The 12,621-nt window shown below is 38.0% G+C and overlaps 1 protein-coding gene across 1 annotated transcript in view; it reads left to right on the forward strand.

The window, feature by feature from the left end:
• CCNB3 (cyclin B3) overlaps positions 1-12,621 on the forward strand; it is a 79,717-nt gene that overhangs the window by 41,253 nt on the left and 25,843 nt on the right. Inside the window, exons 4-6 of the mRNA XM_090265036.1 lie at positions 5,877-7,860; positions 9,386-9,481; positions 10,845-10,937. Of these exons, the coding sequence (XP_090121162.1) occupies positions 5,877-7,860; positions 9,386-9,481; positions 10,845-10,937 (2,173 nt within the window). The remainder of the gene's footprint in view (positions 1-5,876; positions 7,861-9,385; positions 9,482-10,844; positions 10,938-12,621) is intronic.

The following is a 12,621-nucleotide window of genomic DNA, read 5'->3' on the forward strand; positions in this document are numbered from 1 at the left end:
TAGGTACTTATTTATTGTCATTTTCTCCCTTTGTACTTGTGTTCCTCTTTGCCTCTCTCTGTTTCTTCATCTTAAAGCAGACCCTTTAGCCTCTCTTGCAATGCTGGTTTGGTGGAGATGTATTCTTTTAGACTTCTTTTGCCTGGGAAACTCCTTATTTCACTTTTCAATTTGAAGGAGAGTCTTGCTGGATAGAGCAGTCTTGGTTATAGGCCTTTGTTTTTCATTGCTTGGAATATTTTTTGCCATTCCCTTCTGGTTTGTAGTGTTTCTGTTGAGAAATCTGATGCTAGCCTTATTGGAGCTCCCTTGTGTGTTATTAGCTGTTTCTCTCTTGCTGCTTTTAGGATTCTCTCTTAGTCTTTCAATGTTGTCATTTTAATTATGATGTATCTTGGAGCAGACCTTTCTGGCTTCATCTTCATTGGGACTCTCTGTGCTTCTTGGACTTGCATGACTTTTTCTCTCATCAAGTTAGGGAAGTTTTTTGTCATTACCTTTTCAAAGAGGTTTTCTATCCCTTGCTCCTTCTCTTCTCCTTATGGTGTTCCTAAGATACGGATATTATTATGTTTCACGTTGTCCTGTAGCTCTCTTAAACTGTCTTCATTCTTTTTCAGTCTTTTTTCATTTTGTTGCATTGTCGGGGAATCTTTTTCTATGTTATCCTCCAGATCGCTGATCTGATTTTCTGCTTCCTCTAGCCTGCTTTTAATTCATTTTACTATCCCTGGCTGCTGTGGCTCTGTGGATTGAGCGTTGGCCTGTGAACCAAGTGTCTCTGGTTTGATTCCCAGTCAGGGCACATTCCTGGATTGCATGCCAGGTCCCCAGTTGGGGGCACATGAGAGGCAACCACACATTGATGTTCCTCTCTCTCTCTCTCTTTCTACTTTTCCCTCTGTCTAAAAACAAGTAAAATAAAATAATTACTTCTACTGTGTTCTTCAGTTCAGAAATTGTATTCTTCACTTCCTCCTGGCTCTTATTGATAGCTTCTATGTCCTTTTTCATGCTGGTGTAATTCTCAGTTCTTTGCAGTTTTCTTTGAGCTCACTGAGCTCATTGAGCTTCCCTATAATCCATGTTTTGAATTCCATGTCTGATAGTTTGCTTTCTTCTATTTCATTTAGCACTCTTTCTGGGAATTTCTCCTTTCCTTTTGATGGGGGATTGTTTCTCTGTCTCCCCACTTTTGTGACTCTTCTTCTTTGTTGCTGCTTCTTAGATTGATCTGCACTTACTGGATCTGCTCCTGGTGGCGTCAGATCCTGTACCAGCCTGGGCCTATGCAGCCTGTTGAAGACTACCAGAAATCTTCTGCCTTTGTCTATCCTTTAGTTGTTAATCTATTCATTTTGTGATCAGCCCCAAGGCTTAAGCACCAAGATTGAGGCAGATTAATTCCTGCGGGCAGGGCTTTTGCTTCTGCTCAGGCCGATGCCACTTAGAGGGGAATGGTGTGCCTGTAGGATGGGGAATGAGTCAGCACTGAGACCCAGTTTGGTGCTCCCTCAGTTCTCTCCTCAAAGCCACTGCCCCAAATTCTCCCCAAGCATCTCTAGTCATTTCTGCCCTCCCTGTGCTTGAGCCCAGGCTAAGTGGGTGCCAAAATAAATTTGGACATGATCTGTTCAAAAGCTCTTTGTCTCCAGCTGTTTCTTTGAGACTAGCAAAAAACCCTTTGGCTTTTCGCTTTTCACAGTTGGATGCTGTTTTACTTTCCGCTCTGTTGCTGTAGGCTGGGAATCCCAGCTTGAGGTTTAGACCCTGCCCTTCTCAGGGGGAATGCTTGGCTGCTAAGCTGTCTCTCAGTCCCTTCAGCTGCCACCCGTGGGATCCCAGCCAGCCCCCTCGTATCTGCACACTTCCTCCCAGTCACGCTGTGATGAAGTGGCCGTTTCTGTCTCTTCGTGGCTAATAGAATTCTCTCCAGCTAGTGTTCAGTTGGTTATTCCACAAGATTTCTCCACTGTTAAGTTGTAATTCCTGATCGGTCCTGGGAGGAGGTTAGTGTAGCTTCCAGTTACTCCTCCGCCATCTTGGATCTTTTACAACTTAAGTTTTCAGAGGATTCTCAGCAGTTAGTTGATAGCTTATCAGTCTGACTATCCATTAGAAGCTTTAGAGGAGGTTTGTCCCTTTTTACTGGAGAGCGGTTACTGTCTCCCTAAGCCAAAATCATGTGTTTTCCATCCGTTACAGGGAACTGTTCATAAGTTCTGCAAGTAGTTATTGGTGTTCTCATCCATGATTAGAAAAAGGATTTAACCAAGGAAAACTTTTATTGGAAAAAGAGTTAGAGTGCAGTGAGACCTTTCTATATCTTCTCCTCGTTCCAGTGAGAATTTTTTCTTTGGGAAAGAATAAATAGACTAGTTAGATAGATACCTATAGCAGGGCTAAGCATGGGTTCCAAAGGGTAAAGGGGAAAGGTTGGGCAATTTCAGAAAATTAACATTACAAGTCCACAGGACACTTTGTAAATTACCCAGCAAAAAGAAATCAAACCAGAGGATTAGCATTTAGTCCTACTTGGTTTCTTGCTGAAATGGAATTCCTAGAATTTGCGTGTATATTTTAATGTGAATTCTATTCTTTTGAGTTGTTTTCATCATTTCAATTTTAGTAGGGAAAGTGTCTCAAAATGTCATAAACATTCTTGCCTTCATTCAAGGTACAGTGGAATGGACACTAACAATAGCACCAGAACAAATAGTTAATATTTATTGAGAGCTTATTATAATCACATTTTTCTAAGTGGGTTTTTAGTAACAGCTTAATTGAGATATAATTCACATACCATACAATTTACCCATTTAAAGTGTACAATTCAATGACTTTTAGTATATTCACAGTTATTTAGCTATCAACACAAGTTTTAAAACATCTTCATCAAACCAAAAATAAACCCCGTACCTTTAGCTGTCATCTCTCAATTCTACCATCCTTCCCAGCTCAGGGCAACAACTAGTCCATTTTCTGTCTCTATAGATTTTTCTATTCTAGATATTTCATATAAATGGAATAATATACTATGTGGTCTTATATGTCCAGCTTCTTTCATGTAACATCGTGTTTTCCAAGTTAAGCCATGTTGTAGCAGGTATCAGTACTTCATTTTATTTTTAGTGCCAAATAATATTCCATGGTATGGATATACCATATTTTGTTCATCCATTCATCAGTTGATGGACATTTGGTTTTTCTCTACCTTATGGTTATTTTGAATAGTGCTGGTATGAACATTCACATACCAGTTTTTGTTTGAACACCTATTTTCAATTATTTTGTGTAGATACCTAGGAATATAATTGCTAGGTAAAATGGTAATTCTGTGTTGGACTCATTGAGGAACAGCCAAGATGTTCTATAGTCATTGCACTATTTTACAGTTCTACCAGCAATATACGAGGGTTTCCAATTTTCCACATCATTGTCAACCCCTGCTCTTTTCTTTCTTTTTCTTTTTTATTATGGCCATCATAGTGGATGAAGCAGTACAGTATCTCCTTGTTTAGATTACATTTCTCTGATGTTGAGCATCTTTCATGTGCTTAGTGGTCACTTGCATATTTTCTTTGGTAGAATATCTGTTCAGATCCTTTATCCCCTTTAAAAAATTTGATTATCAATCTTTTTATTATTGAGTTTGTAAGAGTTCTGTACATATTGTAGATACAAGTCTCTGATCAGATAAATGATTTACAAATATTTTCATCCATTCTGTGTGTTGTTTTTTCACTTTCTTGTTGGTGTCCTTTGAGGCATAAACATTTTTGATTTTGAGGAATCCAGTTGATTTCTTCTTTTGTTGCTTATGCTTTTGGTATTATATGTAAGAAACCGTTGCCAAATTTACTTTAAAAAATCTTTATTTTAAAAAATTTTATTGACTTTTTTTGGGTGACATTGGTTAATAAAATTATATAGGTTTAAGGTGTACAACTGTATAATACATTATTTGTATATTGTATTGTGTGTTCACCGTTCAAAGTCTAGTCTCCTTTCATCAACATTTATTTCCCCTTTACCGTCTTCTACTTCCTCCCACCCACCTTTCCTCCGGTAATCATCATACTGTTGTCCGTGTCTATGAGTGTTTTTTTCTTTGCTTACTTTTAAGATTTTCTTTTTAGAGTTTTAAAGTTTTAGCTCTTAATTTAGGTTTTTGAGTTAACATTTTTGCTGGTGTATGTTAGGGTTTTAAATTCATTGTTTGCATGTAGATATCCAGTTGCCCCAGCATCTTTTTCTTAAAAAGATTAATCTTTCTCCACTTAACTGTCTTGGCACCCTTATCAAAAATGAATTGACTATTAAATGTAAGTGCTTTCTTTTTATTTTTTAAATTTTCCCCACCTAAGGATATGCTTATTGATTTTAGGGTGAGGGGAAAGGAGGGAGAGAGAGAGAGGGAGAGAAAACACCATGAAAAACATCATTGGTTGCCTCTCATACATGCCCCTACCAAGGACCAGCTGGCATCCTAGATATGTGCCCTGACCCAGAATTGAACCCATGACCTTTCGGTTTATAGGACAATGCTCCAATGAACTGAGCCACACCAGCCAGGGCAAGTGTTCATTTCTTAACTCTTAATTTTGTTTCATTGATCTACATGTCTATCATTATATCAGTGCCACACTATCTTGATTATTGTTGCTCTGTAGGACATCTTACCACACTATCTTGATTATTGTTGCTCTGTAGGACATCTTGAAATTGGAGAATGTGACTCCTCTAACTTTGTTCCTCTTTTTCAAGATTGTTTTGACTATTCTGGCTTTTGTACAATTCCATATGAATTTTAGAATCATCTTATCTATTTCTAATAAGCCAGCTAGCACTTCCTTTTAAAAAATAATTCATTGACTTTTTGTATTAATTTTTTAGAGTTGTCAGTCATCACCACTATATAATTTTAGGACTTTTATAACACTCCACTCCCCCCCAAAAAAACTCATACCCATTAGCAATCCCTTCCCTTTTCCAGTCTCCCTTTCTACCCTTTCTTTTCCAGACCCTGCCCATTCTCATATCATCAATCTACTTTCTGTTATGAATGTTCCTCTATGGTTATGTCTATTCTGCATGTTTTAGGTAGATGGAATCATATGGTATCTAGTATTTTGGAGGTACTTACTGTTATTCAGACTGATGATTGTATTTGCCTTTAATCCTCTCTCTTATTCTGATTTCTAGTCATCTAGTGATTTGGTCATACTAGGTTAGTCACTCTAATTGGACATGAAATCCTATTCAAAACAAAACTTTGCATCTGACACATGTGAAAAATGTCTATTTTGGTCTTTTTATATCCTCCACTGAGAATATATCTTGTGAATAGCCTAGGGTAAAGGGATTATAATTAAATATTACTAATGGTAAGTACCAGCTCACCTTTCACTTATAAGCATTCACCATACACCTCTCTCTTATAATTCTCTCTCATAAGCCTTCAAAAAATATTAATTTCAACTTGTGTTTTACCAGATGTCTGGTGCTGATAAAGGAAAATAAATGCAGCTAGTGAGGGAGACTGATATATAATCAGATAAGGCATACAATGTGTAAGTATTATAATGAAAGCCTTTGTATATAAATAAAGGTAAGAAATCATATATGAGAAAAGTATAACATGGATTTCAAGGGAAATTTTTCAGAAAAATGTGCGGACCTAGGCCATAGAGACTACACATTGTGCTACTTAGTTGATTCACTATGGTACTCAATAACTTTTATACTCTAATCTGTCTCTTAGAGTTGAAGCCCTTCCTATTCCATACCTTTAGCAAATATAGCAACAAAATGAGATGGTAGGTGAGGATTCTAGAAAATACAGTCTTCTTACCCAGACATTGTTTTCTTTACAGATATGAGCTGGAACCCTCAGCAGCAGAATCTTCTCCCACCATGGTATCACACATTATGAAGAAACCACGCACTCTGAAGATATCTACTATCTCTGAAACACCCACTACTGAGGAGTCTTCTCTTTTGAAAAAGCCATTAGTTTTAAAAGAGAAATCCACTACCAGGAACACAATTCTCAATAAGAGGTCATTATCTTTAAAGAGGCACATAAATCAGAATAAGAGCCCTGTATATGATGAGCCACTAACATTGCTTGAGGAGATTGAGAGTGATTTTGAGTATGCTTTCAAGCCAGTGGCTTCTGGGAAAAAGCACAAAACTGAGGAGGCAGCGATCACCAAGAGAACATTATCCTCCAAGGAAATGCGCACATGTCAGGGGAAGCAGTCCTCCTGTGAGAAGTTGACGTTGCTGGATTTTAATGCTGAAAAGGATTCCTTCTTTAAGGAGCCAAACAACTTTAGAAAGAAGCCTGAAATTGAGGAGGCAACCCCCACCAAGCAGCTATTAACTCTAAACAAGTATGGCACTCAGGAAAAGATGTCCCATGAGAAGAAGCCACTGATATTGCAAAAGGCCACCTCCAGAGAAAAGTCACTCATTGAGAAACCATTGTCCTTTGAGAAAAAGCCTACCACTGAGGAGTTCCTTTTCCAAGAGCCATCTCCACTGCAAGAGAAGCACACCACCGAGGGGGAGGTGTCCATCATGAAGAAGCCCTTGATCCTGCAAAAGACTCCAACTAAAGAGGAGTCAGTAAAGGAGAATTTGGTTTTTAAGAGGAGGCATACCGTTGAGGAGGCAACCCCTGCCAAGGAGCTAGGAGTTTTAAAGAGGAAATGTGCTACTCAAAATAAGATATCCCGTTTGATGAAGCCACTAGTATTGCAGACCATTTCTGAAACAATGTCAGTCATTAAGGAGCCATTGTCCTCTAAAAAGAAGTCTACCTCTGATGAGGAGTTCCTCTTCAAGGACTCATCTGTGTTGCCAGAGAAGCACACCACCCAGGGGGAAGTATCCATTAAGAAGAATCCCTTGGTCTCACAAAAGACTCCAACTGAGGAGGAGTCACTTTTAAAGGAGACTTTCATTTTTAAGAAGAAGCGTACCAATAAGGAGGCAACCCCCGCCAAGGAGCTAGTAGTTTTAAAGAAAAAATGTACTACTCAAGACAAGATTTCCTGTTTGGAAAAGCCATTAGTATTGTCTGAAGTGAAGTCAGTCATTAAAGAGCCATTATTCTTTAAAAGGAAGCCTACCACTGAGGAGGAGTTCCTCTTTCAGGAGCCATTTTTATTGCATGTTAAACCTACCAACAAAGATGATTTGAATAGGCAGAATAAGACTGATACGAAAGATGACACCTTGAAGAAGCTGTTGACTAGGCAGGACAAAAGCACCACTGAAAAAGTTTCCCTTTTCAAGAAACCTTTGATTCTGAAGAAGAATCTCTCCATTGAGGCAACAACAAGCACAGAGAGCCAATTATCTTTAAAAAAGAAGCCAAATGCTCAAGGGGAGGCATTCCTCTTGAAGACACAGTTGTCCTTGCAAGGGAACATCACTGATGAAGAGGAGTTCCTTATTAAACAGCCACTGACATTGCAGGAGAAGCCCAGCATTGAGGAGTCCCTCTTTGAAGAATTAGCATTTCACAGGAAGCCTACCATCAATGAGGCATTCAATTTCAAGATGTGCTCCTTGAATGAGAAACTGACCACTGGGCAGTTGTCCTTTGAGGATCCATTGGCCTTGCAAAATAATCCTACCCACAAGGAAGACACCGTTGTTAAAGATGTCTCTATCCAAGTTGAGAGCAGTGCACATGTATTCAGCACTACCCCTGAATCCAGAACAGGCATGTCCAGCTCTGGCATGATGTCCAGTGTGAGCAACATTAATATGACAAGGAAGTCCAGGGCTTGTGAATGCAGTTGCAGTAAACCTTTCTCATTTGGGGGCAAGAGATCATGGAAGAAGGTATTTTTCTCTTCTTAAATTAGATAAAATGTTTTCTGTTGTTCTGGAGGTAGCTGCTAGCAAAGAGATATTTTTTTCTTAAGTAGCAATTGAGCTGTGTGTTATAAGCTATAGTAAATCAAGTTGGCCTTTTAGGATCTCTTGACTACCTGACTGGCATAATGAGTTACTTAAGCAATTAGAAAATATTTATCCCAGGAATACCCACAAGGGCCTGGAATACTCTATATACAGGGTGGACAAAGGTAGGTTTACAGTTGTTCACATGGAAAAAGACATGCAGGTTGTAATTATTACAATAATTTAACTCAAAAAAAAACAAAAAAGTCACAATGGCTACAACCAAGATTACTCTATCCAGCAAAGCTATCATTTAGAATGGAGGGGCAGATGAAGTGCTTCCCAGACAAGGTAAAGCTAAAGGAGTTCATCATCACCAGCCAGTATTATATGAAATGCCAAAGGGACTTAATTAAGAAAAAGAAGATAAAAATTATGAACATTAAAATGACAAACTTACAACTATCAACAACTGAATCTAAAAAAATAAAAACAAAATCCAACTAAGCAAACCAGAGTAGGAACAGAATTGTAGGTATGGGGATCACTTGGAGAATTATCAGCTGGGAGAGGGAAGGTGGAGAAATGGGGAAATGGTGCAGGGATTAAGAAGCATCATTGGTTGATACAAAATAGACAGGGGGGATTTAAGAATAATATAGGAAATGGTGAAGCCAAAGAACTTACATGCATACCCATGGACATGAACTAAGGGAGATGGGATTGCTGGAGGGAAGTGGGGTACTGGGTGGAGGGGAGCAAAGCGGAAAAAAATTGGGACTACTGTAACAGAATAATCAATAAAATATACTTAAAAAAAGTCACAATGGCACAGTAAACCTGCTTTTGCCCACCCTTATATATAGGCTTTGCAGTTGTGTTTACTTCTTTCCAGAAATTGTCTTTCTTAGTAATTGCAGTCTGCATTCAAGTTGGCTTCAAAGAAGGATAACGTTCACAGAGGCATCTCCCAAGAAAGATGGTCTTTAAGTTGTAAACTGAAAGGATGATAGGATCAGATTTGGCAAGTAGGAGGAAAAAATACTGCTTTTGTGGGAAAAACAACCTGAATAAAGGTGTAATAGGCAGGAAAAGGCTACCAAGAAGATGAATTGGGCCAGATCAAATGATTGGGACATAACAAGGAACCTAAGAAGACAGGTCACATAAACTGAAATAGTAAAATGAGAATGTCTTTTTTGAAGAGTCTTGAGCTTACTTGTAAAAATGGTGCTTGGTTCCTAAGGTACAGCAGGCATGTACAAGGAGGACTAAGTATTTCTTGGTCACTCAGCAGCATGAGGATTGCAGGGTCCAAGGGTGGTCTATTATAGCTCAGGATGTATGAGACTTGAGGAATTTTAGCAGATGACAGTGGGAAAAAAGGAGTTATTCTTTATGTGTATGTGCTAAACCTTCCTTAGAATATTTCTCCTAATATGTCTTTTTGGTCATTTCCAAGCAGATAAACCCACTGGAGAATATTGACAAGAACCACAATGACCCATTTTTCAACTCAATATATGTCAAGGAGATCTTCAGATACATGAAGGAGAGAGAGGTGTGTAGGTAGCTGATGGGGGCGGCAATGATTTCTAGCTCTCATTTCCTTGTCACTTCATCCTTCAAATACAAGTTGAAAGGGGAGCAACAACTGGCATCTGTTGTTAGCTTACTATTTATTAGACTTTGTGCTATGGGATTCATAGACATTATTTTGTTTAATTCTCCCAATAATTTCATGATGATAGGTATTATTATTATCTTCTTTTTATAGATAGGGAAACTGCTCATAGTCACACAACTAGTATGTGGTAGAGCTGGGATATGGACTAAAGTCTTAATACCTTGAAGAACATAAGCCTGTACCTCTAATTCTTGAGGAGACAATCTCGTACACAAAAGTAGTCAAGTAGTCTCTTTCTGAGTAGCTGCTCTTAGAGATCTTTTCCCTTCTCTGTGCAAGTTTCTGCCATCATATGTAAAATTATACCCTTTGTTTCACCTCTCCAATCTGGTGAAATTTTCTTCCTCCTCTGAAATCTGTCAATCTCCTTTCCTACTAATATTCATTGATTCTAAGTTTTTTTTTCCTGTCTCTTTCAACAGAACAGATGGGACCAAGACTATCTGCCAACCAGAATTTTAGTAGGCCATCCAAAAGAGGGAGCATGAATATTTTATATTCTCTCTAGAGATATAGCGTTTGATTAACTGACTCCAGAGCCCACATTTTTTCTACTATACCTTAGAGGGAGTAAGAGAAAACTTCGCTATACCAGAAGTTTGGGCCTTAGTTCAGCAGTATCAGATTTCACTTGGGATTTTGTTAGAAATACAGAAATCTGGACCAACCACAGACTTTCTAAATTAGAATGTGAATTGTAAAGATCCCCAGGTGCTATATATGCATATTAAAGTTTGAGAAACATTGCTCTGCTTAGCATGGTATTGTGCTTTTCGGCTGAATTGCAAAAATGGGGCTGAATATTTTTGGTATTCGTCTACAGTCATATGTGTGTTCCTACTCATCTCCCCTCTCCCTGAACTCCCTAGTATCCACCCTGACACTTGAATACCATGTGCGTCCATTTCCCAAGGATAATTGTAACTTGTCTGGAAAAGGATACTTTGATCTGCTCCTATCAGATACCAACTGAAAATGAGTTAAACCATGAAGAAGTTAACTATGTTGTTACAATTTTTTCTGAGATATTAGTTGCAAATATTTTTTTCTAAGTTACAATTTTGGAACTGCGAGAATGTTTTTTTCATTTTCTCATTGTTCTTTAAAGTTGTCCCAATTTTCCCCTGTTGCTCTCCCCTGCCCCACCCCCACCCCCACTCCAACAGTCAATTCCCCACCCTGTTGTCCATGTCCATGCAAGAATTGTTTATTAACATTTCTTTCTTATTGTCACCAGGAGAAGTTCATACTTAAAAAATACATGAACATGCAGAGTGACATCAGCAGTGACATGAGGGCCATTCTTGTGAACTGGTTGGTGGGTGTGCAGGTGAGTCTGGCAACTTCTGTTTTAAGGAGCTGCTAGTCTGTTTATCAATTATGCATTTAGCGTTGCCAGGTTCCAAACATGGTAAAAATTTACTGGGTCTACAGAGCTGAATAAGCCATGGTTCCTGCCCTTGAGAAATTTTTGATGTAGGGAGTAAGGTAAGACATGCAGGCAAATCAGTGCAATACAAAGTAGAATATACTTAAGTAATATAAGAATATTATAAATAAGATACTGTGAGAAACCAGTGAAAAGAGAGCTTATTTCTAGAAAAGGCAATGATGGTATGATAGTTTAATCCTTCTTAAAATTGTGTAAAAGTATATCTAGTGATTTGGATAAGGGTCAGTGACACAGGTTTAAATTTGGGTGGGAAGAGTAATAGGAAGGACAGTGTAGCACCAAACATGGTAGGTGGCTGTTTTTCCAGGGTTAGTTATTGAGGGAATACTACTATGAATAGTTAATTCTCACTTTACGCTAAGGAAGGATATCCCAGAATAGTACCTAGTACATAGTAGGGTATCAGTAAATAGTTTTTGAATGAATGGACTTGAATGGATTTCTATGGAGTTTGCATGAAAATATAAGTCATAATCTATGTCAGCAGAATGTAGGTAATATACTTTAATATTCTTTAAGTGCCGAAAAACTGGTTCAGGCTCACTTTGGAGTGACCAGGGAAATGTGGTAGATTTGGATATCAACCAAGCATGAAAATATTTCTCATCATAGGGAAATGATGAAGAGTAGTAAGTTAGATAAGAGTAGAATTTTGGATATCTTAAATAAACAGTATTGATCCCAAAGATTATTGATCATTATCAAGCTAGAGCAAGATTTTTAGTGAACTACTAGCAGGCTTTGTTCTGGTCAACATTTTTATTAATAAGTGATGTAGATGAGAAAAGAAAACAGAGAAGATCTACTCATACCATTCACTGGTAATTGAAACTGGGAATAGGGAGAGGGAATAAATGGGTGACAGAGAAAAAACATCTTTACCAGACGGAATGATGAACAGAATCTTTTTAATAAAAACTTTTGCACAAAAATTCCCATTTATTATAGTAAAGTAAGAAATTATAATTACCTGTGATTCCACAACCACTGTTAATGTGTGTGTATATTATCCCCTACTTTTAAAGTGGTGGTTACCCACTAGGGATGTACCTTAGTACACAGCTCACAGGATTACAGATGCCCAGGTCCCATCCCAGGCTTATCATGTCAGAATTGTGGGCTGTAGCTCAGGCACACATATTTTTATAAAGCTCTACAAGTACTGCTAATGCACACCTTTTTTTCCCTGTTCTGTTTGTTTATTTTGTTCTTTTATTCCACATATAAGGGAAATCACATGGTATTTGTCTTTCTCTGATCTATTTCACTTAACATAATACTCTCTAGGTCCATCCATGTTGTGGCAAATGGTAAAATTTTATTTCTTAATGGCCAAGTAATATTCTATTGTATAAATGTACCACCTCTTCTTGTCCAGTCATATACTGATGAAACTTGGGTTTGCTTCCATATCTTGGCCATTGTAAATAATGCTGCAGTAAGCATAGGGATGCAAATATCTTTTCAGGTTGGCTTTCTTTGGATAAATACCCAGGAGTGGAATTGCTGGGTTATAAAGTTGTATTATTTTTAATTTTCTTAAAGTATATTTTATTGATTA

Source organism: Furipterus horrens, unplaced genomic scaffold (genome assembly GCF_987537825.1).
Source record: "Furipterus horrens unplaced genomic scaffold, mFurHor1.1.pri manual_scaffold_17, whole genome shotgun sequence".
Lineage (NCBI taxonomy): Eukaryota > Metazoa > Chordata > Mammalia > Chiroptera > Furipteridae > Furipterus > Furipterus horrens.